At 38.3% G+C, this 26,107-nt stretch overlaps 1 protein-coding gene across 27 annotated transcripts in view; it reads right to left on the reverse strand.

The window, feature by feature from the left end:
- Window positions 1-26,107, reverse strand: part of NEB (nebulin) — a 214,535-nt gene that overhangs the window by 153,620 nt on the left and 34,808 nt on the right. For 26 of the 27 annotated variants that reach the window (XM_086718590.1, XM_086718583.1, XM_086718584.1 and 23 more), the window contains exons 25-45: window positions 25,015-25,119; window positions 24,363-24,470; window positions 24,164-24,277; window positions 21,022-21,219; window positions 19,262-19,369; window positions 17,690-17,788; window positions 16,813-16,917; window positions 16,617-16,724; window positions 14,936-15,247; window positions 14,630-14,836; window positions 12,245-12,349; window positions 11,438-11,545; window positions 9,317-9,628; window positions 8,017-8,223; window positions 5,620-5,724; window positions 4,440-4,547; window positions 2,962-3,273; window positions 2,189-2,395; window positions 1,623-1,727; window positions 1,361-1,468; window positions 401-712 (exon numbers count right to left, since the gene is read on the reverse strand). In XM_086718590.1, the coding sequence (XP_086574716.1) occupies window positions 401-712; window positions 1,361-1,468; window positions 1,623-1,727; window positions 2,189-2,395; window positions 2,962-3,273; window positions 4,440-4,547; window positions 5,620-5,724; window positions 8,017-8,223; window positions 9,317-9,628; window positions 11,438-11,545; window positions 12,245-12,349; window positions 14,630-14,836; window positions 14,936-15,247; window positions 16,617-16,724; window positions 16,813-16,917; window positions 17,690-17,788; window positions 19,262-19,369; window positions 21,022-21,219; window positions 24,164-24,277; window positions 24,363-24,470; window positions 25,015-25,119 (3,453 nt within the window). The remainder of the gene's footprint in view (window positions 1-400; window positions 713-1,360; window positions 1,469-1,622; window positions 1,728-2,188; window positions 2,396-2,961; window positions 3,274-4,439; window positions 4,548-5,619; window positions 5,725-8,016; window positions 8,224-9,316; window positions 9,629-11,437; window positions 11,546-12,244; window positions 12,350-14,629; window positions 14,837-14,935; window positions 15,248-16,616; window positions 16,725-16,812; window positions 16,918-17,689; window positions 17,789-19,261; window positions 19,370-21,021; window positions 21,220-24,163; window positions 24,278-24,362; window positions 24,471-25,014; window positions 25,120-26,107) is intronic. The other variant, XM_086718585.1, reaches the window with a different exon arrangement.

A 26,107-nucleotide genomic window follows, 5' to 3' on the forward strand; every position in this document is an offset into this window, starting at 1 on the left:
ATGAAAGCTGGTTAGGAGTGAGGGGCAGGAGCTACCAAGTTATCTGACTTTCTGCCTTTCCCCTTACTTCTGTATCAGGAGCCATTTATGCTTCTGACTCTCTTTGCTAGACAGGTTTCCTTCAGCATGCTCTCTGCAACAAAATTTCATTTGCGATTGCTGGATCCAGCATTCAACAATCCTCACAGCAAGAATGGTGGAAAATAAGACTTTAGTTTCTAGAATTTATCCCCTTTTGTTAAAAGAAATAAATTCAATCTAAGTTAAAAAATATATATAAACAATCTGGTGGGAAATTACACATGAATTTCTTTCAGGATTTTCATAATGATTTAGGGTCATTAATGATCCACTTATTATCCAGAGTAAATGTTCTACAAATGATATGGCTGTCACATACATCACTTTGAATCTGCATCATATTTTTGGCCAGTTCAAAGCCCATGGCGTCGGGAAGCATGTTGTAGGTATGGATCACATTTCTGTAGTTGGTGTTGGTGGCTGCTTCCTGAGACTTCTTGGCTGCCACCACACTGAACATGTCCACCGGGGTGTGGAAAGAGGTCTTGGATTGCTCATACGCCTTCTTATATTCCCGATCTGACTGCATCTTGGCCACCTGCATGAAGTGCACCAACTTGGGGTCGTCCTCTAGGCTCCGGAAGCCAATGTGTTTCCCTTTGGCTTGTTCATAGGCTTGCTTGTATTTGTACTGCGGATGGGAAAGAAAGCATGGTGGTGAAGTTAGTGAAGGAAAGAGAACAAAATGTAATTCATTAGACGCCATGAGATTTATCATAGGTGTACAGTTTTAGAGCTACTGTACAATTAGAGAGAAGCTCATGGGGGCCGTGAACAAAATCTTTTTACTTCAAATTTCTTGCCAGACTTGACTCCATGGAAAGAAAATGATCTCAGAATTAATCAAAGAGATGCATAAGTAAGTTGTTTTAGGGTGCTTTAGAAAGCAGCTTTCCTCACTCAGGTGTCTAATCAGAAAAGGCTACAGGCACAATTTCTCCTGGTGCATCTTTAATTCAGGAAAGAGCCAGATCATGGGTCCCTTGGGTAAAATGTGTAGATTGCATCCCTACATTCACCCAGAATTGCCTATAAATGATCTCAATACTCTCAAAAAAGCAACTTGTCTTAACATGACCCAGTTACTTTTTACATCAAATAATGAACAAATGATTAGAGGGTACTTGGACTAGGTGAAGGAAAGTGTCTTGTGTGTTCCATGGATGATAATCCCACCAACACTAGGTAGAGTTGACTGCAGCTCTTGAATATGCACAGGAACTTGGCTCATTTGTGTCTCATTTGCTGAGCCTAAAGAAAGCCCAGTGGAAGTACTTACATCACTGGCAATGTCTCTACAGGCTTTTGCAGCCTTTATTGGAATGGCATCAGGCCTCAGGTCATATCCTTTCTTCTTCTCCTCTTCCCAGCCAGCTTTGTACAGTTTCTAAATGACAAAATAGAATAACACCCGCAGCTTGTTATTTGGGTTCGAATGGGAATCCTGATTTTGAAGCAGTTGGTATGTAAAAGAGAGGCATCCCATAAATATTAGTTCCCTCCAACCTTCTCTCCCACTTCGTTGCTGTCAATCTACTTACATCACTCATGGTGATTTGGTTTATTCTGGAAAGCAAAATGTCAGGAGTGTCTGGCATGACGTGAATGGTGGTCTTGTCTTTGTTCCACTTTTCAGTGTAGAGCCTCTGCAACAAGAGGGACAGGCACATGACTGTAAGGCAGGACAAGTTTGTGAAAGTGCTATCAGGAGAAACAGACTCACATCTCCATGATAGAAGAAATTAAATCTGATATTGGGAAATGGATAAAATGGCAAGAAGATGGGGTGATGAGACTGAACACACGAGGGAAAAACCTATCAAAGAAGGGAGTCTCCTTCCACTGAAACAACACATGCCATGTTGCCCCAACCTCACACCACATGGAGTTTTGCAGTTCTGTCACACCCTCTGAGTAGTGCACACAGATGGTCTGAGGATCAGTGTATGTGACAGCTCTCCAGACATGATGAAAGTTACAGAATTCCCCCTCCCACCACCACCAAGACCATCACAAAGATTAAAAATGCTGATGAAGATTATAGTGGCACCGGCAGGCTCATGACTTGAGTGCTGGCTCGGAATGAGGCCAGCAGTTGGGTTCTTACCTTATCCATATTCAGTTTGTTGCTTTTGTTAAGTGCTTGTTCCATTGTGTCCATGGCATAGGTGAATTTCAGCTTCTCAGGATGCTGGCGATACTTCTTCTCACTAAGAATCTCTCCTGCTTTCTTCGCCTTCTCCACCTCCAGTGACTCTATTGGGACCCAGCCGATCCCTTTCATCCAGTTGGTGAAGTCGGATTTATACAGATTCTTTACAATGAAAAAGGACATTTTCATTTCAGAAACAGTCAGAGCGTGAGTTTCTTTGGCTAGATAATTTACTCATTATCAAAAAGAAAAAAAAAAAGGGAAAAGAGAGTAACCTGCTTTTTATTCCCTGCCATCTTTTGGAAAAGAAACCAAATTACAAAGTGATTGAATTCATGGTGATTTTGAACAGGAAAACCTGACCCAATAATTCCTTTTTAAATTTAACTTTCTTGGAGGAAAAGGTAGAAGAATTTTACACTGGAAAGACAGTATATTGCACTAATTTGAACCTCTTAGCTTTTCACAGAATATATCATATACTGTGTCTAACACACACGCACACACACACACATACACACACTAACTAAAACAAAAATGTTAAAGCTATATATAGTTCACATGAGTGAAATTCTAAAACTCCAAATTCTGGAGAGGATTCCTAATTATAGTGAGTCCGGCCAGGTTTAAGATGAAGTAAATGGAATTGCCAATTTCTTGTTCGTCCCTCCCACCGGCTAGAAACGGATAACTAATTCTATGCCCACAATGTGTTGACTGTTACGTACATCGCTTTGGATCTGCATTGCATTCCTGGAATGTTCCACATTCAAGGCATCAGGCAGCAGAGTGTAGCTGTGGAAGGGTTGTCTGTAGTTGGTGTTGGTAACAGCCTCCTGAGATTTCTTGGCTGCTGTCACGCTGAACATGTCCAAGGGTGTGTGATACCTGGTCTTGCTGGCTTCATAGCCCTTTTTGTACTCACGATCTGACTGCATTTTGGCTACATTCATGTAATGAACCAGTTTAGGATCATCCTGAAGACTGAGAAATCCAATTTGCCTGCCTTTGGCTTTCTCATAAGCCTCTTTATACTTGAACTATATTAAACAGAAAGACAAACAGACAGAAGGTTGATAGGGTCAATTATAGGAAATACTAAAGTGTTATACTGAATTTACGTAACAAATTAAGCAATAGCCAAATTTGGTCTGAATGCAGGTAACAACCAAGTTTTTTAGTATTTTTAAATAAATAACTAGGAAAGTATTTCTAATGGATGGTCTTGAGATTTGCTCTGGGGATAATTAAGAATGGGGTAATTTGTGGTTTACATCTAGATTATTTATAAGTAGATTCTTTGAGCATTCTCAAAGGTTCCTGAAAAGTTTAGTAAGGATTTAGTGTATATATATTTTTTAATAATCAATTCCAAAAAGAACTGCATTATTTTATAAAGTACTTGTGTAATCCTGAGTAAATTTCAGCAGAGCTCTTATACAAATTAGTATATTCAACTCCAAATGAATTTTTACTCTACCAAGTTATTATATCAACTCATATAGAAAATATAACTTAATTTATAAAAAGTAAATAAGTAGGTAAGTAACTAAAATCCTCTCATTTAAATCTATAATTCTTCTTGGTTTTCCATATTTTATCAGTTTAAAAAATTTTTTTAATGTTTATTTTTTGAGAGAGAGAGAGAGACAGAGACAGAGAGAGTGTGAGCAGGGAAGGGCAGAGAGAGAAGGAGACACAGAATCCGAAACAAGCTCCAGGCTCTGACCTGTTAGCACAGAGCCTGATGCAGGTCTCGAACCCATGGACCATGAAATTATGACCTGAGCCAAAGTCGGGTGCTTAACCAACTAAGCCACCCAGGTGCCCCTATATTTTATCATATTTTTTCTTTGTGAAAATTATGTTAAAAAATTTTATTCTTTTAAAATACTTGGAGACTTTTTTTGACTTAGTGACATTTTAGTATGCGAAAGTTTTTTTCTTGAAAAAAAAATTCAAATAAAAAGCAGTTTCCAACTTCAATGAAAGTACCAAACATTTTTCACAGTTTAAAAAATTTTCTTTTTGTATTGAATTTCTAAAGATTTTAAAGCAAAGTAATATAATTCATTGGCACTTAGGATGTTAGGAAATATTTTAATACTATAATATTTTATTTCCTAATTTACCTCATATATCCTCGTATACTATGTAAAGGTTTTAAAAACAGAAGAAGAGTTTTCTACTTTCAGATTAGACTTACATCACTAGCAATATTTCTTGAACTTTTTGCAGCAACAATTGGAATGGCATCTGGTCTCAAATCATAGCCCTTAGCAAGAGTTTTCTTCCAGTCTGCTTTATAATGAGACTTGAAAAAAGGAAAGAGTATTTTATTATTTTATTATTCTACTTGAATATATTTCTACATTTTCAAACTTTTCTATAATAAGCATGTAATACTTTAATTTTCTTGTATGTTTTATAATGAAGCAATTTAATCTTATAGAAATGTATGAAAACTAAAATAAAAAATGCAGATATAGTACCACCCAGATTTAATTAATGCTTAAATATTACTTACAAAAGCAGAAAAAAATTTAAATAAACCAAAAGTATAGAAATGAGTACCAAAAAATTTTATTTGGAGACAAAAGAGCCTAGAATGTTAGGAAGAATGACTAAGACATCTTTTAAGAAATGAACAATTTTATCCAGGTTTGATTACATTTTTAAGTTAGAATTTACCAACTTTTTTTTAAAGCAAAAGGAAACAACTCATAATAGTGAATTTAAACATCACCACCAATTATGTATCTAGACTACCCAAGAGGCTATTTATATGCAAAAAAGAGTTTCTAAAGAAAATTAATAATAAACTTTTATACAAGTCTTTGAAACAAAAATTAGACAAAGCAATACTTGTGCTTATTACAGACTATTCATTACTGTTGAATGATTTAAAAATTGGCCCCCATACATGGAGGGCAAGGTGAGACTGAACAAAGAGGGAGACCACTGCAGATTGGCAGGTGACAGGTTTAATAAACAAGGGAACTTACACACAAGGCTTGTCGTGGGCGGCCATGAGACAAGTAGATCTCCTCACCTGCCCACCACAATCTTTAAAGTTTATACAGAGGCCTTAACTGGGTTCAGTCACGTATGCCAGTCAGATGGTCCCAACAACATACTGCTCTATCAAGGCTGCATCCTTGAAAATATCTCCTACTGTGGGAATGGTGGGCAGAATGGACATTCCAAGGACAGGGGAGGGGGTGAGGAGCCTCAGGTTTAACCAGCAGTCATGTTTTCACAATGACTTTCCAACAGAGACTCAAAAGGTCCATACTCCTTAAAATTCTCACTGCTAGAATTATACAGAACTGGAAAGAGGAGGCCCATGTTAGCAATATTAGACTGGCAACAGGCCAAATACTCACATCACTCATGTTCAAGGCGTTGACCTTGGCCTGAATAAACTGAGGCAATTCAGGGTCCATAGTGTACTTATGCTTCCGTTTCTCTCCCTCTATTTTGTAGTTCAACTAAAAACAAAGGAGGCAGCATGCAAATGTCATTAGTTAACATAATGTAAGTTTCATCAAGCACACACTCCTTTATTTTTTTTTAACATTTTTTTTTTTATTTTTTCAATATATGAAATTTATTGTCAAATTGGTTTCCATACAACACCCAGTGCTCATCCCAAAAGGTGCCCTCCTCAATACCCATCACCCACCCTCCCCTCCCTCCCACCCCCCATCAACCCTCAGTTTGTTCTCAGTTTTTAACAGTCTCTTATGCTTTGGCTCTCTCCCACTCTAACCTCTTTTTTTTTTTTTTCCTTCCCCTCCCCCATGGGTTTCTGTTAAGTTTCTCAAGATCCACATAAGAGTGAAACCATATGGTATCGGTCTTTCTCTGTATGGCCTATTTCACTTAGCATCACACTCTCCAGTTCCATCCACGTTGCTACAAAAGGCCATATTTCATTCTTTCTCATTGCCACGTAGTATTCCATTGTGTATATAAACCACAATTTCTTTATCCGTTCATCAGTTGATGGACATTTAGGCTCTTTCCATAATTTGGCTATTGTTGAGAGAAGCACACACTCCTTTAAAAAGGAAGGTTATCATTCATGTTTTGCCATATGCAAGTCAAATACCTGTACTATCAAATGGCAGGATGTTAGCAGACCTATCCATTTGCTTATTCCACCAATATTTACTGGACAGCACTATGGGCTAGGTAGGGGGATAGGTTTCTGCGTGTAAATTGTTGAAAAAGGCAGACATGTCTTCTTGAAGGTTATAGTGCAGTAGAGGAGACAGAGAATAAAAATGTAAACTTTAAGAGCTAGAGTGTATGATGTGTTATAAATAGAATAACTTTAGGAAAGAAACAAGGATGGTCAACAAAGGCTCTCTAAGCAGGTGACATTTATGCCCAGACAAAGAAAGGGGAGGAGTCCAGGCCAAAGCAGAGCTCTCAAGTCTGGAAAGGGCACGGCCAGAGTAAGGTACTGAAGGCAGCCTGTGTCACAGGGCTAGAGTGTGCTGAGGGAGTCTGGCAGACTTCAACAGGATGGGGAACGTGGCCACAGAACTGAGGGCCTTTTCAGCCAAGGTAACAAGTTTAGATGTTCAAGGAGCAGTTACTAAGAAGTTTAAAGTGTAAGAGGGATGTGATTTATATTTTAAGATAGCTCTTCTGGTGGTCATGGGTGACCCCAGACAGGGAGTCCAGATACCTTGCAGGTGTCCATGAGAGATATGGAAGCCCAAACTAGGACTGTGGGCAGCTGGAAGACAGAAAAGTGCTCCATAGGACGCTGGGAGAGATTTAGGAGGCTAGCTCAGCAGATGCATTAATGGAGGGATCACACAGGGAGACATCAGTAATAACATCCAGGTTTCTGGCTTGAGTAACTGGGTAGATGTTGATGGCATTTATTGGGATGGGGAAGACAATTAGTGAGTGTGCAGTTCTCCTAGCTCACTGGAAAAACACAGTGAGTCTCTCACTCGGTACAAAAGAAATCAAAAGAATTTACACGTTTATTGCCACTAAAAAAGAATTAATCTCAAAATACCCATGGTAATGTGAAAGCAGAGACTGGCCTGAGAAAATCCACAGATAATCCTCAGATCTGAGCCAAGCAAAGCATTCCCCACCTTCTAATATCTGGGGCTAAGAATACACATCTTTGCTTTTTACTTACTCTTCTCTTTCTGGTGGAGGTATTTTAACAGAACTTGAAATTATCAAATGAGATGAAGCACCAAATATTGTGATTAGGCTCTACCAAGGGTAGAGATAGCAAGGGTCCAGATAGACCTGGGCTCAGAAATGAGACTCAGCTGACTCTGAAAGTAAACTGCTTACCTCCTCCCCAGAGGCCTCTCTCGGGATTGCTTTTCAGAACACAGAGCTCTTATGCAAGAGGATTAGGACATTGCTCCTTCTCCCCGTGTAGCCAGGTAGAACGGTTGCAACTCAGAGCAATAAATAGCTTGGTTTACCATTCAGATGGAATCACAGATGATAAGAGTAATCATTTCATTTCATTTCATGTGTATAATGATAGGGGTCTGCTTATAAATAGTACATATTCTCTATATTTGGAAAATAAAGCAACTTTGGAAAATCCTCCTTCTCCCTTCCCTGTTCTCTTTATGTTCAAGTTCTAAGTTGCTTCAAAAATGAAACCTTCCTATTCTACCCTGAAAGCAGTTGATATGCTAACACAGATGCACCTTCAAGTGTTGGATTAAAGAAGGATGGTGGAGTGGGTGTTATTCATGGACAAACCCTTTTGAAGGGAAACTACTTACATCGCTTAGCTGCTTTGTGTTCTTCTGAGCCAAAACCATGCCCATGGAATCAGGCACACTTGTGAACTTGATGGTATCTGGGTGCTGTCGATACTTCCTCTCATTTAAAGCATCACCTGCTTTCCTGACCTTCTCAACCTCTAGAGAACCAATAGGGATCCATCCAATGCCTTTGAAGAAGTTGTTATACTCGTCTTTATATACATTCTGTAAAAGAGTAATCTCATATGAGGAGATATCCAACAGAATACTCAAAAGATGTCTCTGAAACCTTCAATTCTATCCAAAGGAAATGAATAGCAACACCTTCAGCACGCTCATGTCTATAAAGAAGCTTTTCACTATGTCTGCCACTGAGCTTCTTACCCAGAATTTGGTAATAAGAAAAAGCAGTCTGTTGTTAGAGTGCATTATACAGTGCAGAGAGAATCTAGGCCACATATTTCCATGGGTAATACTAAAAAAAAAAATTTCTCTTTCAACAATAAATTGGGCTTTCTTTTTGATTTCACTGAAAACCCCACCACTTTGAATTTCACCCATACTGCCCACCTAGGCTATTCCTGATCTCAGCTGGGGAGAGACACCTTTATTGAGCAACTATAAATGAATACCGTATCTTCCCTTACAGAGGATGATTCTTACAGAAATCTGGTTCCTGCAGAAGGAAATGCCCTGAATATTAAACACCCTCCCCATGCAGCTCTCCATGAATCATGCTGCAATCACAAAGCCTTCCTGGTTCATTTTAGATGACTCATTACATAGATTAACATGCATGAGAGTGCAATTTTTAGTTAAAAAAAGAAAAAAAACTTTTCTGGGATCAGAAGAATAAAGAATATCAGCACTTAAGCAGCAACCATTTCCTCTTGTTGAGAATCAAGGTGGTTTATATACTTAGTGGAATAAGTTTTACCTTTGATCCATAATAAAGACAATGTCAATGACTTCAATAGGAGCACAGAAAGCCAGCAAAAACATAGCTTGTCTACCATGCATTTGTTAGTCTTTCAATAATGATTGTTTATTATATATATATTTTTTCTTTTGAGACAGAGAGAGAGAGAGAATCCCAAGCAGGCACCATGCCAAACTGGACTTGGGGCTCAATTTCATGACTATGGATCATGACCTGAGCCAAAATAAAGAGTTGGACACTTAGCTGACTGAGCCATCCAGGTGCCCCGAAAAATGCACTTTTCAAATATCACTGTATTGTGAAGTCAACTAAAATGGGAGGAAATGATTGTCCCTCAAGCACCAACATTTCTGGGTCTGTTATGTTATACATACTTACATCACTCTGAATTTGATTCACATTCCTGGTATGCTCAAGACTCATGGCATCGGGTAGGTATGTGTAATGATGTATCGGCTGTTTGTAGTTGACGTTGGTGACAACATCCTGGGCCATCTTTGCAGCAGTAATGCTAACCATGTCCCCAGGGGTATGGTAGCTGGTTTTGGTGTTCTCATAGTTCTTCTTGTATTCACGATCTGACTGCAACTTTGCCACGTTCATATAATGGACCAGCTTGGGATCATCCTGGAGGCTTCTAAAACCCACATGCTTTCCCTTTGACTTCTCATAAGCTTCCTTGTATTTATACTGCAAACGCAAAATTTGGTTAGCAAAGTCCTAGGCATTGATAGGTATAGCAAGTATATTCATACACAAAGGCACTTAGAACATTGTGACTTCCTGGAAGATTGTACAAGAAGTGCAAACCATACCCACCCACCCCCATTTGCCTCCAGAAAGTTCAGACTGAAAACATTTATATCCAATACTGCTGGGTTACAAGTGGGTAGCATGATAAATTCAAGCCCTGTTTCTCTCTTTGCTATAAATCCTACAAATGCATTTGCATATAGAACTTTACGTAAAGCCAATTGAATTTTCATGCTTAGTATAAACAAGACACATTTGAAATATAAGGCCAATGCCTCTTGGTTTCCTAGGGATGTGAATTTTCCCAAGCCAATATATTATCACCATCATAGAATGTTATCATACATCACAGAATATTAGAAATTAAGAAAATCTTCCATTTGCTGTTCCCATTGGCCAAGTGATATGTATGCAACAGATGCAGAAGAAACTCTAAAGGATTCCATGTGCAAGTTCACACTCAGTTTTTCTTGGGGTGGGGGTGGAAAACATTATTTTGTTGTCTCAGGCTGACCAAATAAAATAAAAACCCTCTTCTTTCTAGGTGGCATCAATTTAGATGCTTGGGCAGGGAGCTGGGCCTTCCCCACCCATTTCTCAGCAGCTACTTTCCAAGCTCACTGCTGAAGCAGCTGCAGAGGAATTAAAGAACTGCAGTAAGGGCAGGAATGGCTGTGAGCTTTCCCCATCAGTAAAGACCTAACTACAAAAGCTCTGCAGCCCATGGTATCTCACTGCTGGAACTGGCGACGGGATGTAGGTTGAGTCGTACTGTATATAACAGGTCAAAACCTCAATTTTTAGGTAAGAGAATGCAAATCCACCTAAACTCTGCAGATACCCTGCTCTTGTCACATATGCACTGATTTATAAACAAGAGTTTAGCAGGCAATCGGATTATCAAGACATTTCATTTCTAGGCATGTTAGACAAAGCTCTGTGCAAGCTCTAAAAAAAATAAAAATAAAAATAAAAAAATAAAAAAGATAATGTCGTACTTTAGACTTTCACTTTGTCCTTAAACTAGAAATTTATTTCATAACAGTGTGCAAATCTTTGACGAACACATTTTCAGTGGCATCCCTACAAGGAATGTTGTAGAATTCTTACACCGCTAGCTCCCAAGTGGTCTGTACACATGGGTGGTTTCTTTCTCCTCTTTTCCTAAACCGCGATTGTAGCCTCCAAAATAGTATGTGACAGTGAAGTCTACAAGGCATGCTTGCTTGTTGAAATTTTTGAGTTTCAATGACGGGAAGAAATGTAAGTGTATACTTTTCCTATTACAGATGAAATGGGCATCAATTTACATAAGCCAAAATTATATTCTAGAAAAATGGGTCTTATAACCAGTTGGTTTATAAGATCTTTACATTTTATATAACATCTTTGCAATCTTCTTAATACAATTATAATGCAGGCAGTCATCTGGATTTAATGTGTTAGTGTCAGTTAGGGTGTTCTCACTGAAAATAAATGTGGGCTGTCAGGGTAATGTGTCAGTAAAGGTAATTTGGGCTATGAATCGGGGAGAAAGTGGCTTTCAGATTTATGACAGCTCTACCAAGTGGGGTCAACTGAAAAGAATCACAGAATGTTGAAAAAGTGACAGGTTTTCAAAACAGTATTTTGTGGAGAATTTGAATGTCATTAATTCAACATACTGTTTTATCATTTAGACAAGCACACATTTGATTACCGTTTAAAAAGGCAATCACCCACATTTCACCTAAAATTTTTACTCACATCGCTGGCAATGTTTCTGGATGCTTTGGCTGCAGTGATGGGAATAGCGTCACCCAGCACATTGTTGCCCTTGGCTATTAAATCATGCCAGTCCCGTTTATAACAGACCTGGGATATAAAAGGAAAAAGGATGTCAGCATGCTGTGTATTAATCAGCTAAAGTGATTCCTCAGTTGCTGGGATTGTTTCATTCTTTTCCAGCTATACAGTAAAGGAATCTCCTATCGCATATTCTGTTTTAGGAAGTCACGTTAGCAAAATATCACACTTTGTGTAGCATGAAATTATAGGACTCTGCACCAATTACTCACCCAAACCTGGTTTGGCTACATACTGAAGCAGAATACTGAGAAACTGGAGTGGATCTAGAATAAAGATTCTGGAAACCATGGTATGTGAGGACCAACTGCAGAAAATGAAGTTGTCTAGTCTTATGAAAGGAAGGTCAAGGGAAGACCAAGTGGTTAGCTTTAGAAACTTCAGTATTATTGTAATAAAAGGATTTCATTTATTCCTATGTTTCTGCAGGATAATAACTTTCTCTATTTGCAAAACTAGGAAAAATAAGTTGAAGTTTTAGAGGAACAGATGTTGGGCTCCACGTAAGGGAAAATGGTATATCCTTGTGAGTTTTCTTGCCCTGGAAAAGGCTGACTCAAGAGGCAGAGAGCCATCATCAGGAGATAGGCTTCATACGGGGTGTGTAGGAAATTGACCTAAATAATTATCAAGGCCCCATTCTGCTCTAAAATTCTATTATTTTACCATCATGTCTGGATTTCACACACCATCAAAAACCCTACTTACATCACTTATATTGTAAGCGTTGCACTTGGCCTGGAGAAACTGAGGAAGATCAGGACTCATAGTGTATTTATGCTTCACATCTTCTCCTTTAGCTTTGTATAAGATCTGCAACACATAATCACAAAAATAAAATGCATTAAAGATAGCACAAAAACGGAAAAGGCTTTAATTGCACACTTAGCACAGTCCACCATGATTCCTATTGTTCAAAATCATGAAAGGTATTTTCCTATTTTTAAAAAACTCAAACATTTTGTCTTTAGAAAGATCCCAAAGCTTTGCGTATTAAAATAGAGAGAAAAATAGAAAACAGGAATCTTTGACTGAGATGAATAGAAAATAAGTTCAAATGTGAAACCCTATTATGAATAAACAGGATTCACCCAAGCCAGAAATGTTCAGTGTTTGCTAGTGGCATTAAAATTTCTTAAGGTCTTAGAAAATGGCAGTTAGAATGAGTCTTTCACTTCTGCTAAAAACTTTCCAATTATAATTGCAGCGGTAAAACCACATAGTAATTTCTTCAGTATATGAAGGCACTTATACATAAACCCAGTGTACTCAAAAGGTTTACCATTTCATATTTACCGTACTTTATCCTTTTACAGATGTCTGAAAGACATCTAAGTGCATGGTATAGAACTTGTATCCTCCTCTTGGTAATAGAAAAGAAATTGCTTAATTTCTAAAACTAAAACCCAACTGAAATCACAAGTAGATTACCAATCTCGACTGTCATTAATCCTATAAATCCCTAGGCACGTCTATGTACAACATCACATATAAACCGGTATGCATTTATCATAAATAAAGTCTAAAGTGGCTGATATCTATTTGAACCTTCAAATACTAAATAATTCATTCCAGAAATCCAAGAGCTATCTTTACTTCCTCACTGCCTGTAGAAACCATAGCTAAGCTTTCACAGCATTCACAGAATCTCATCAGTTCTACCTTCCACACATCTCCTTTCCCATTGCTACTGCTTTAGTTGAAGCCCAAATGAGCCTTCTGTTAGATTTCTGTCAGAGCTTTTAATCCACCTCCTTACCTCCAATCTCTCCCCTCAACAATGCAATCTCAGCACTTGTCAGAGCTATCTTTTAGAACACAAGTCTGATAATACAACTCCAAGGATTAAGATCTTCAATACCTCCCATTACCCACCCCACAATGTCCAGAGTATAAATTAGGATACAAGACCCTCAATGATGAAATAACAATCCCAAACCCTTCATTGTCCTTCCACTCATTACCTCTTGATGGTCATTCTGTTTTTTTCTTTTGCCAAGAATGCACCCTTCCCTTATCTGCCAGGGAAGCCTTGGCAGGCAGTTACCTCTTCCCTTACATTTATTTGGCACATACCTCTCCTGTAGCATTCACCTCTCAGTAGGACAATGCTCTGGTTTTGTCCATGCCATTTTATACTCCTATCTTATATCTTTGTCATATCCTATATCTCACTAATCTTTGTCTATGTCATCTTTATACCCTCAACATATAATACAGTACCTGGCACAGGGAAGGTATTCAAAAACATTCATTCAATGAATAAATTAATGCTTTTGATATCCCTTTAATTCTTCTATCTAACTTTCCTTTGGATCTCACTTTAGCCAGATCATATACATTGTTCATGGACAGGCAGACAAACAATATACTAATCTCTAAGACCTAAGGTTTTGAAAGTCTCTATAATATTTATATATGATGAATTCTGAGACGCAAAATCATATATCCATGTGAGTTACTTCCTTGTGTTAGTATTTTACATATGAAAAGCAAATATAAGCAACTTAATATAGAATTGAATATGATATATTTGCCAAAGTGTCTGGGACTTAAGCTTAAGTTTTGTGTGTATGTGCACACAGGCACACATGTGTAGTACTACAGAACTTGGTCATCATGACAAATTTATCCAATAGCAGTATTTCAAAGGAAGCTAAAAAGGAGGTTTTAAAAAGGAAAGTAAAGGGGCGCCTGGGTGGCACAGTCGGTTAAGCGTCCGACTTCAGCCAGGTCACGATCTCGCGGTCCGTGAGTTCGAGCCCCGCGTCGGGCTCTGGGCTGATGGCTCAGAGCCTGGAGCCTGTTTCCGATTCTGTGTCTCCCTCTCTCTCTGCCCCTCCCCCGTTCATGCTGTCTCTCTCTGTCCCAAAAATAAATAAACGTTGAAAAAAAAAAATTTAAAAAGGAAAGTAAATAGCAAGATAGAAGAAAATGAAAATATTAGTGCCCAAACTAAAAAGAATTTTAATTTTAATTTTTAAATTAAGTAAAAGGAAAATTATTGGCTCAGAAGAATAAAAAAATTGAGCGGCTGTTTATTTTGTTAAAGCCTCCCTCTGTTCTTTGCCCCCTTTCTTTCATTGTACTTACATCACTGATTTGTTTTGTGTTCTGTTTTGCCTGGACCATAACTGGGGAGTCTACAATGCTCGTAAATTTGAGGGTGTCTGGATGTTGTCTGTACTTCTTTTCGTTCAGGGCATCACCCGCCTTCTTAACTTTTTCTACATCCAGACTGCCAATAGGTATCCAGCCTATGCCTTTCATCCAGGTGTTGTAGTCTTCTTTGTAGGCGTTCTACAGCAACGGGAAAGAAGAGGAGTAAGTGCCCCGAGTGGTAGGATCTCACACAGGTTCTGACCTCAGAGGGGGACTGTCTGGTGGAGTGTCACTTACATCGCTCTGTATGTGCATCATGTTTTTAGACAACTCCAGGTCCATGGCGTCAGGCAGGTAGGTGTAATGATGGAGAGAATGCTTGTAGTTGACATTGCTGGCAACGTCCTGAGCCTTCTTAGCTGCCACAACGTTGAACATATCATGGGGCGTGTTGTATTTCGTCTTTGTCTTCTCATAGTCTTTTTTATACTCCCGGTCTGACTGCATCTTGGCCACATTCATATAGTGAACCAGTTTAGGATCATCTTGGAGACTTTGGAAGCCAACCATTTTCCCTTTGGCTTTTTCATAATCTTTTTTGTACTGAACCTATTGGAAACAAAAGTGGGCATATTTTAAAATGTAGGTATGAAGATTTTGCTGAACAATGAGACCATGATTTAAAGCAATGGAGCTCCCCAGAAATTACTTCAATAATCAAACAATTAGATATTCATTTGTATACAGTTTGAAATGTAGCCTGGTAAAATTAAAATGTTATATCGAGCCCATTTGATTGTCTATAGCTACTTCTGCCACCCAAGAGAGGTTGGGATGGGGGTGTTAACCATAATTCACGTCAGTGACAAGATAGAATTATAGTAGCAGTAGAATTTTAATGAGTCTTTGGGTATCCAAAGAGAGATCCAGAGCCAGTTGTATGTAAACACGAATCAGCTCTGAATAAGAAGGTGAGAAGAAGTGAACTTGCTTGGGGAGATCTGGGAAGAAGCATGGGAAACTGAGAAGCAGAGATGTGAAGGAAGGATTGTGTGTATGTGTCGGGGTGGGGAGTAGCTGGAGGAGTACCCACAGAGAAAGGGGGTGGGTAAGAAATTTTGGATGGCAGGGCTTTTAGGATACAGATATTTATTATTCAATTGTAACTTATTTACATTGGTGCAATGTCAACTTCATTTCAAACAATCGGTGAGGTTGTGCTTGGGACTTAAGGGGAATCCAAAACAGGGGACTGTGTTCCATCTCTGGATCATGCAGACCAGAAAGAGAAGTGAATCTAGAGTAGGGGAGTCCAGGTGAGCCAGAGCAAAATCATCACGTGCAAGCCAGGAGCTGGAGTTATGAAAAGACAATAAACCTCAGAATATCTGCAGCAAGCTGAGGGGGAGGGTACCCCATCAGCTCTAGGTCAAATGATAGGGGCTTGAGTCAATTTGACTTAACTCTCAAAGAGGAAAGTAACTAGTTCACAGCTGGGTGAAAGTAAGATGAGGAAAAGAAACAAAGACTAACAAAATTCCTAACTTTCATGAGCCTAATGATTACTGTGAAACTTGGGGCCAATTCATCCATCTCTGGAAGCAATGAAGTAAAAAGAAGTAAGGCAAAGAGGGAATTCATATAAATTAAGCAAGTTTTGAGATAAAATCTTACTACCAGGAGGCTATAAGGATTTAAACAGTGAGTGACTTATTTCCACGAGAGAAATAACGTGAATCTGTGTAGCAATATGGATGAGACCTTTAACTTAGGGTGTTTGATGAGAACTGGCCAGTAAAGATTCTACAAATCCTAACCCCCAGGAAAACTCAAGTCTATTTAGGGAATTTCCCCTTCTCAATAGTTTTAAGAAGGCCTCGCTTCCAATTAGGGACAACAGACGTGGTGACTTGGGGATAACAAGTCCACCCTGCCCACACTTTCTAGTTACACACAGGTGACCACCGGCTCGACTTACATCACTCGCCGCCTGCCTGGCAGCTTTGGCAGCTTTGATGGGAATCGCGTCCGATCTCAGGTCATATCCCTTCTTGCTCAAATCTTTCAAGTCTGTTTTGTACATACTCTGAAAGAAAAAAAGTCATCTGAATACAGCTCAGGCCACATTTAGAGAGGGCTTCACATGCAATCAGCAGCTGAGCTCATGTGCACACCTCACTGATATTGTAGGCATTAACTTTAGCCTGGATGAACTGGGGCAGGTCTGCTGGCAGACTGTATTTGTGAAGCATTTCTTCTCCTTTGGCTTTGTAGGCAACCTGAAAGAGGGAAAAAGTGCATAAACAAAGTAGGGAAGAGGGGTTAAATGACACAGGAAAATAACTTCAGAGTGATCATGTCGCACAGAGTTGCTTTTTATGAAAGACATTCCCTGTGTCACCCCCACATTCACCCGCAAAGATCTGTAGGCCTTCAAAGTCTCATATGCATGTACAGGGTCCCCTATCTTGGTGCCTGTTCGGCCCTGGCAAAGGTCCTTAGGTATGCCCGAGGAACCTCTGGATTTTGTTAGGGGCACTTCATGGAAGTTAGCCCAGGGAGGTGACCTGATAAAACTGTTAACCTGCAGACACTTTGGTCAGCACAGAAGAGGCTAACTGGGTAGGATACACAAACCATCTATATTATATCTGTGGGTTACCGATGGGACTTAGGGGTAGTTTATATGATGTTTGTCTTAGCTCTGACTTACAATGTGACTCCTCCATAAGATGTATTGCCTATATTCATTTTCCTGGTCTTTTCTAGAAATAGGTTTGTAGTGTTTTTTGTCGTCAAGAGAAGTCCCTCTTACCTTCTCCTTGGACGGCAATGTTAAATGGCTGAAAGGACAGTGAACCCAGTATACATAATACTCTAAAGATATGAATTAGGTATGCTTTATTAATGAAAGGCTGGGAGAATTACAGTTGCTCACAAAACTGAGTCTCTTCAGACTGCATAATAACTACAGGTAATCAGTATAGTAGGAATACAAATGTACTTGTATTAATTAATATTTATTAAAATAGAGATAGGATTAATACTTACATCACTTCTCTGAGCCTGGTTGATTTTAGACTGTACTATAATCGGAGCATCTTCAATCGAGGTAAACTTGAGAGTGTCTGGATGTTGGCGGTATTTTTTCTGTTTGGTGAATTTAAAAAAGAAAAAATAATTTTACTCTCACTGAAGGCTAATATATAAAAAATCCTTGAAATTTATTTTGGAGAGACGAGGATTTTTCCTGATTTTAAAATGTAAACAGATTCTTGGTTGGCTTGGGGGAAAAGATGAATACAATACAAAAGCCAGTGTTTTAAAAATTGGCTTAATTTTGGATTGTCTGGGGCAGTACAGCCCAATACAACTTTCAGGAACCAGACTTTGTTTCTTGCTTATGAAATGAAAAATGAAATGAAAGAGGGTACTCTCAGCTAAACAGAACCCAGAAACACCACAAAGTTTTCTAAAGGATTACCAGAAAAGCACACAAGGAAATCTGGATTGTCTTTGCCTGTCACTAACAAGTTCTCAAGTTCCTGTCACTCCAACCGAGGTAGAAAAGTAAAGAAGCTCTCTGGCTGAGGGAGGAGGAACAGAAGAATTAGGGTAACAGTGAGTGGTTCCTGTAGGAGAGGGAGGACTTTTGTTCTGCAGCCCCCGTGTGCTTAGTACACAGGTTGTCACTAAAGTGCTGAGGAGCCATAGGAGAGACGATGTTGGAAGGTGTTCTCATCGGAAGCTGGCAACTTCTAGCTACATTCCTATATTCTTCTCCATCTAGTCTCCTGGTCGTCTTCCATTGTGCATATTATACATCTCACTTCTGTGTACAAAGTAGCACCACCCAGCTTCAGACTTCTGAAAACTACCAACCCAGAACTTTTTTGAAAAAAACCTGATAAAATGTTGTTCACCAAAAGCAAGCAAAAGCACAGAACAGAAACTTGAGTGGGAAGAAAACCCTCACTCAGCACCTCCATTCCTTCTTTATGTAGGCTACCCTCCCTGATGATGCATTTGCCTGACAGCAATGGGAATGTTCCACTGTTAGACAACCAAAATGCAATATAGCTATACAAAGGAATACTACTCAATAATACAGAAAATATTGCAGACCCATGCAAAAACATGGTGCTAAGTGAAAAAAAGTCTAATACAAAAGAAATTTCTAGAAAAGCAAAACTATAGAGACAGAAGGCAAATCTATGGTTGCCTGGCATTGAAGATGGAAGCAGGAATTTTTCAAGGAAACTTTGGTATACTACAAGCATTTTAAAATTCAATTATGGTGATGACTGTGCAACTATACGAACTTATTAAAACTTGTCAAGGTGTGCACTTCAAATAGGTGAATTTTATGGTACGCAAATCATACCTTGATAAAGTTGTTTAAAAATATTTTTATCATGAATGGTTAACATAAATGATTCTGGTGACATAAAGGGGTATGCTTATCTACCTGGATAATTCATGCATGTGGTACGTTGTTTTTTTTTTTAATCTCAGCAACAATTACTAGAGAATGAAGCAGTAAAGAAGGTGCTTGCGTGGTTTTGGGGGCTTTAACATAGCACGTTCCCAACTCTCTCTCTGTAGCACATAGGACGGCTTTACCTCATTCAGGATGTCTGAAGCTCTCTTTGCCTTTTCCATTTCCAAGGACCCAAAAGGTACCCAGCCACAGCCTTTCATCCAGCTGTTGTAGTCGGCTTTGTATTCAACCTACACCACCAAGAAAAAGGTTACTGTTCTTTGCTCAGCATCATCCTTACTCATAAAACCATTAACATTTTACCCAAAAGGATGTTTTTAGGATTTCTGAAAAGCTTCTTCCTCTGTACATTAAGGTTATTTAAAAAATTTCCTTCGTGAGAGATTTTAACAGCCCTTAGGTTATCACTGCTCTTCTGGCTGGCATATATTCCATTTGATCCTTATTTCCAAGTGAAGGGAAGTTTATGGAACTCAAGTTCCAAACTGGACAAATGCTACCCTACAAGCTGTATTTCAAAGAAGAAATAAAATTGTTATATTTAGATAATCAAATGTGAAATGTTTGCTCGCTAGAACTCTAAGTCAAATTAGGGCTGAAGGCCACATTGAAGATGGATAATTTCGCTCATTTTCTAATTAGATAAGATTTGATAGTAGTTAATTTGCAATATGTGTTTGCACACTTTGCCCTTCATATGTAATGGTTAGTTTAGGAGTGTTTCTGCACTGATTAACAATGCACATTAAAATAGTCACACTCATTAATTTGTTTATGGAAGGTCATTATCATTTGGAATTACTCCTATTTTGGGGACAGTTACGCGATGTTATTAAAATAATAGGCCACTCTTATTGTCTGGCTATAGGAGGTACCTAAAACTCACATTCTAGATACAAAATTCAAATTGCTGTTTAGTGTGGGCCTTTTTAATTGGAATTAAAAAAATCAAGAAACTATTTGTTTCCTGCCTTTGAGAGGCTTACAATCTACTTAGGAGAAAGAAACATAGCAAAATTAAAGAGCTAAATAAGCTAATAATGCATAAAGTAAGATTGTTAGTAATGGGAATTTCAAATTGTACAGTTGCTGTAAAAAATAGTAGAGTGGTTCCTCAAAAAATTAAAAATAGAATTACCATGTGACCTAGCAACTCCATTTCTGAATGAATACTCAAAAGAATTGAGAGCAGGGTCTCAAATAAATATTTGTCACCTACATTCATAGAACCATTATTCGCAGTAGCCAAAAGTTGGAAGCAAACCAAATGTCCACTGGAAGATAAATGGATAAACAAAACTTGGTATATACATATAATGGAATATTATTCAGCCTCAAGAAGGAAGGAAATTCTGACACATGCTGCAACATGAATGAATGTTGAGGACATGACATTAAGTGAATTAAGCCAGTAACAAAAAGACAAATACCAAGTGACTCTACATGTATGAGGTCTATAGAGTAGTCCAGCTCAAAGAAACAAAAAGTAGACAAGATAGCTACCTATATAAAAAAAATTGTTGATAATAATGAAGGAGATCTTTGTGACAATGGTGATGATAACAGTGAATGTTTACTGAGACTTCACCAGGGCCTGACACTAAGTTAGGTATTTCGCATGAATTCAAATTCTCAAAAACAATTCTTTTATTCTAGTTTTACAAGAAAGGGATATAGTGATGGGTTCATGCTAGAGTCACGTCTCTCTAACTCTGAAGGGCATGGTCTCATAGAACCACAAAGGTCATCTTCCCATCACATACTTGCTACATACAGAAGACAATGCAGACACTTCTGAGAATTGTCAAAAACATGATTCCAGTTAAAGATTATTTCAGTTTCTACCTTAGAAAGAGGGAATAGAGAAAAACTGATTACTCACATCACTCTGTAGTGCATAAGCCTTCTTGGCAAGATCCACGTTGATGCTATCGGGCGGGTAGCTGTAATTGTGTAAGATGTGCTTATAGTCCACATCACTGGCAATTTCCTGAGATTTCTTAGCTTGAGTGACTTGGAGCATATCAAGAGGTGCAGTGTAGATGGTTTTTGACTTCTCATAGTCTTTACGATATTCACGCTGTGAATAGGAAATTTCCATTTATTACTGCAAATCTTCAATGGATTTCCAGAAAAGCACAGAAATCGCTCATAAACAACAAACACGAGTTAGAGAAACACATTCAAACATCTGAGTACTTATTTTTTCCTATAATTTGTTCATATGTTACACATTACTGAATGCTTCCCCCCCCCCAAAAAAAAATCATATATGGACAGATTTTCTCAAATCTCTTTTTAGCTCAAAGAGCAATGTCAGACATTAGGAGCCCACAGCTTCTGCTTCAACCAGGTATTACTTTATTTTAAAACAGGGGTTTTCAAGGACTTTTAACAAGAATTATTTTTACCAAAGCCATCTCAACTTTGAATTGTTTTCGAATAAGGAAGTATTTTTTAATTGATGAGAATTCTATGACAATCATTTCATACTTCCGATTATATAAAATAACTACTTCATGAATAGTGCTGTACATTTGACTGCTTGGCTTTTCTAACATCATCTTTAAATGGTTACTGATTTTTCAACCTGACTATGCTTCTGACAGTAGATAAGCTCCACTGAGAATCCCAAATGTTTTTCATACCAAGCTTAATTTTGGTAACAATTTAAAAGAAGCTTCATATTCCAGCAGTAATAAGACCTCAGAGGAGAAAAGTTTGTGAAACTGAGCCATTAAAGTAACCTTGGCACTTATTACAGTGTTCTCATAAACCAAATGCCTTGACTGGGCCTCAGAAGGCGCTTTCATTGGCTGGTTTTCTGGAATGTTAGGGTGCTAATTAGGTCAAAGCCCCAGCTTTATCATGTCCATTCACCAATTACCTTAAGAGAAAAATTCTGACCCAGTGCCTCTAGGAAAATTCTAAACCCATTATATCTCCCCATAATCACATAAGCATTAAAGACAGTGACCTAGGCTAGTAAGTATAAATATGCCTTATAAGTCTTCTGTAGAAATTCCTTTTGCAAATGATCTGATCTTTTAGCTTTCTTAGGGAATATGATCTTCTTTCTAAATATTTTGTGGGCAGTTACTTTTACTGAATAAACTTATCACTTAATTATAAAACCTAGACTTTGGTTTATAAAAATAAAATATGGAAATTTTCTGACAGTATGCATGAACACTGAAAAACTGATAAAGCAATGTCACAACAGGATTAGAGTGGGGAAGTGTTTTTGACTAAATTGTCTTGACTCTTTTGTTCATGCTCATACCAGTTCACAGATATCTGCGTCTATAAAATGCTGTCAAAGGTCCAAATGGCTTTAAAAGATTCTCTTTAAAAGCTATGCACATTCTGTATCTGCAGCCTAGCATTTAGCCTGGATATTCTGTGAGAATGATTCATCATTGGCTATCTCTTTTGGTTGCCGATGTCAATTACCACGTATTTTATGAACACTTACTTTGTGCTTAGTGTTCTTTTTTTTTTTTTTTTTTTTCAACTTTTATTTATTTTTTTTGGGACAGAGAGAGACAGAGCATGAACGGGGGAGGGGCAGAGAGAGAGGGAGACACAGAATCAGAAACAGGCTCCAGGCTCTGAGCCATCAGCCCAGAGCCTGACGCGGGGCTCAAACTCACGGACTGTGAGATCGTGACCTGGCTGAAGTCGGACGCTTAACCGACTGCGCCACCCAGGCGCCCCAATGTGCTTAGTGTTCTAATGGGTTCTGTGATAAGATGAAGAACAAAAGATAAAGATACATGTGCTGTTAACAGGCAGCTATAAACTTTTGAGTTGAGAAGAGATAAGGATCTAGTGAAAAGCGCAGTATTATGTATGTGAGCACTGTATACTGACATAATTCAGTGTGAAGTTATTAGAGAAAATTACTGAATATGATGTTTTAAAGTGTTATACAACTATACAGCAAATGCGAAATGAATTAAAGAAGGTATATATAGATCATTATATGAACACACGGTTGAAATGAAAGTAAATGATACAAACATCCTTCTATTTAATTATGAAAAATAATATTTGCAAGCTATTTTGAAATTCTTACTCTAAAGGAATTCTCTAAACATTTTTTAAGCAGTATACACTGCAATTTGTAGTAGATATTTTCTTCTCTGCAGTAAGAATTTTAATCAAAAGATGAGACTTGGACCATAGGGAAGCCTTAGGGAATTCATAAATTCTCTGAAATTCAGACAGAAGGCATGAAGAAAAAGTTCATCTATCTAGAAGAATGATCCAAGACTTCTATCAGATTCTCAAGGTGGTCTAGAATCAATGGAGTATTTTTCTTGAACCTATGCCAATACTAATTACTAAAGTTAACAAACAACAATAGTAAGATTTTTATCTGTGATACATGATTTTCTTCCAATATATAGACAGTTTTAAAACCATCATTTTAAAGGTTATTTTTTAATCAGGAGAAAATATGAAAATATCTACTGATGTTTTCCAAAAAGTTTTGAGAATTAAAATCAATATTCTATTAAATATTAAAGCATATATTTTTCACAGTGTAATGGACATCAAGTATAAATCAGTAATTTCCCTCCTTAAATTGAAAGGTACAAGAATCTGGGAAATAATTCTACTTCCAAAATTTCTCCTCAGCAATTTGTTGTGAACATGACAGAACCCATGGATATGGAATCTTTTTAATATTTTTAAAATGTTTATTTATTTTTGAGAGAGCATGAGCAGGGGAGGGGCAGAGAGAGAGACAGAGAGAGAGAGAGAGAGAGAGAGAGAGAGAGAGAGAGAGGTAGACACAGAATCGAAAGCAGGCTCCAGGCTCTGAGCTGTCAGCACAGAGCCCAATGTAGGGCTTGAACCTACAAACCACGAATCATGACCCAAGCCTAAGTTGGATGCTCAACTGACTGAGCCACCCAGGTGCCCCTGGATATGGAATCCTTTTACATGCTACCACCCTTGGGCATGTTAACAGGGATGTTACCTTGAAAACAAGACAGATTCACAAAGACACTCACATCACTCTGGTTTTTGGCCGTCTTCAAAGAATGCAGCATCTTGGGATCGTCATGAATGCTGAGGGCTCCAACCATTTTCCCTTTGTTTTTCTCATAGTCTTTCTTGTACATCACCTGTAAAGACATCACACATGCCAGAGCCCACCCATCAGGAAATGTCAGTGAGGGCGCCCTGCCCAGGTGCCCAGGCCACACTCACATCGCTGGCGATCCTGCTGTTGGCTTTGGCTGCCAGCAGGGGAATGGCGTCCACTTTGATGTCAAACTTCTTTGCTTTGCTCTTCTCCCAGTCTTGCTTATAGACATTCTGGACAGAAAAATTTCAGCAGAGATGTGGTAAGAATGAATCTAACACAGATTCATCCAGTAAAAGAAACAGATTGAAAATTTGTATATATAGACTTATTTCACCTACAAATACCATATTTACAAAATGATAGTATAATTATTCATTAATCTGTCATCCAGCTTCTCCCCTATACTCTTTTTAACATTCTGTGAACTTTCTAAAGATTCTGCTACTCTGATGTATAAAGGACAATGTATAATGGCAACCATTTTGAGAAAGTGAAATGCAACATTTATAGGACAGATCTTACAAAACTCTAGAGATTAGCAGGGGCGTAATTCAGAGGATGTTTCTGATGGTAACAGAGAATGTGGGAAATGAAAAAAGGATAGCTAAGTAAGAGCCTTCCGAACATTTAGGCCTTAAAACTCCACTCACACTCTGGAAACAATCTCCATAGTTGTTTAGTTGCTGAACTCCTAATCTGGTTTTTTACAACACCCATCACATCTCCTCTTTGCAGGTACATGCAATGATAGATTTCTGTGCCTTTGGTACTTACGTCACTCAAATTATAGGCATTGACTCTGTGTTGGATAAACTGTGGAGCATCTGCTGGTACGTTGCACTTGAATTTCTCACTTTCATGTTTTGCTTTGTAATTCAGCTGGAAAACAGAAGATATCCAAACAGTTCAGGATCAGAATTTCCTTGAGGGCATATAGAGGACTGTTGATATATATGGCTAAGTACTCCTACGCTTTTCAGAAAAAAAATGCCTCAAAGAGGTAGTCCATCCAATCAAAGTCCATTACAGAACCTTGACCCTCACTCCCTCTTTCAGGATTGGGATGGAATCCAGTTTGCATTGTCATTTTGTAAATGCTATCACAACGTATGTATGGGAAACTCATTGTCTAAAGTTTTAGGCTGTGCCTTCAGGACACGAACACTCAATCTATTAAATTCTGTGATCTTCTACTCAAAGTGTGGTCTACCAACAGCAGCAGCATCACCTACAAGCTTGTTAGAGAGTCAACATATCCCTCCAGACCTACTGAATCAGAATATTTTTGCAGGGTCACTGGGTGATCCACGTGAAAGTGAATGTTTCAGAAGCACTGCTGTTCTTGCCCTGTTCTTCACATGGCTGGACTGTTCTGCTTTAGATCTTCCTTGACCACCCAATTTGAAGTGTCCCCCCACTCACCCCCTCTCACATCACTCTGTTTGAATTCTGTCTCATGACCCCATATTAGTTTTCTTATTACTGCCAGATGTCTTTCTTGTTTCTATGCTTTTTATCTTCTTATAAAGTCTTAGCAAACTCAAGAATGGAGAATGCTTGCCTTGTTACCTACACAGATAGATGCTCTTGTTGTTTTTTTCTTTAAGTTGCCATCAAGTCTTAGTCTGTGTTATTTTGGGTATGTGACACATCCTAATGAGCAAATCCCCCACTGAAAATTGGTGACTTATTGAAGAAATATTCGTTATTTTTATTTTTAACACCATCTTTCCTGAGGCTACAATTCAATCTGGCGGCTTCATTTGCATTTTATTAAACCAATCTTGAAAAATGACACCGTTGGGATGACAGATGAGACCATGAAGATTAAGCAAGAAAATGCTTCTATTGCAAAGAAACACAGCAT

This window comes from Puma concolor, chromosome C1 (genome assembly GCF_028749965.1).
Source record: "Puma concolor isolate L17-30 chromosome C1, mPumCon1.1.hap2, whole genome shotgun sequence".
Classification (NCBI taxonomy): domain Eukaryota; kingdom Metazoa; phylum Chordata; class Mammalia; order Carnivora; family Felidae; genus Puma; species Puma concolor.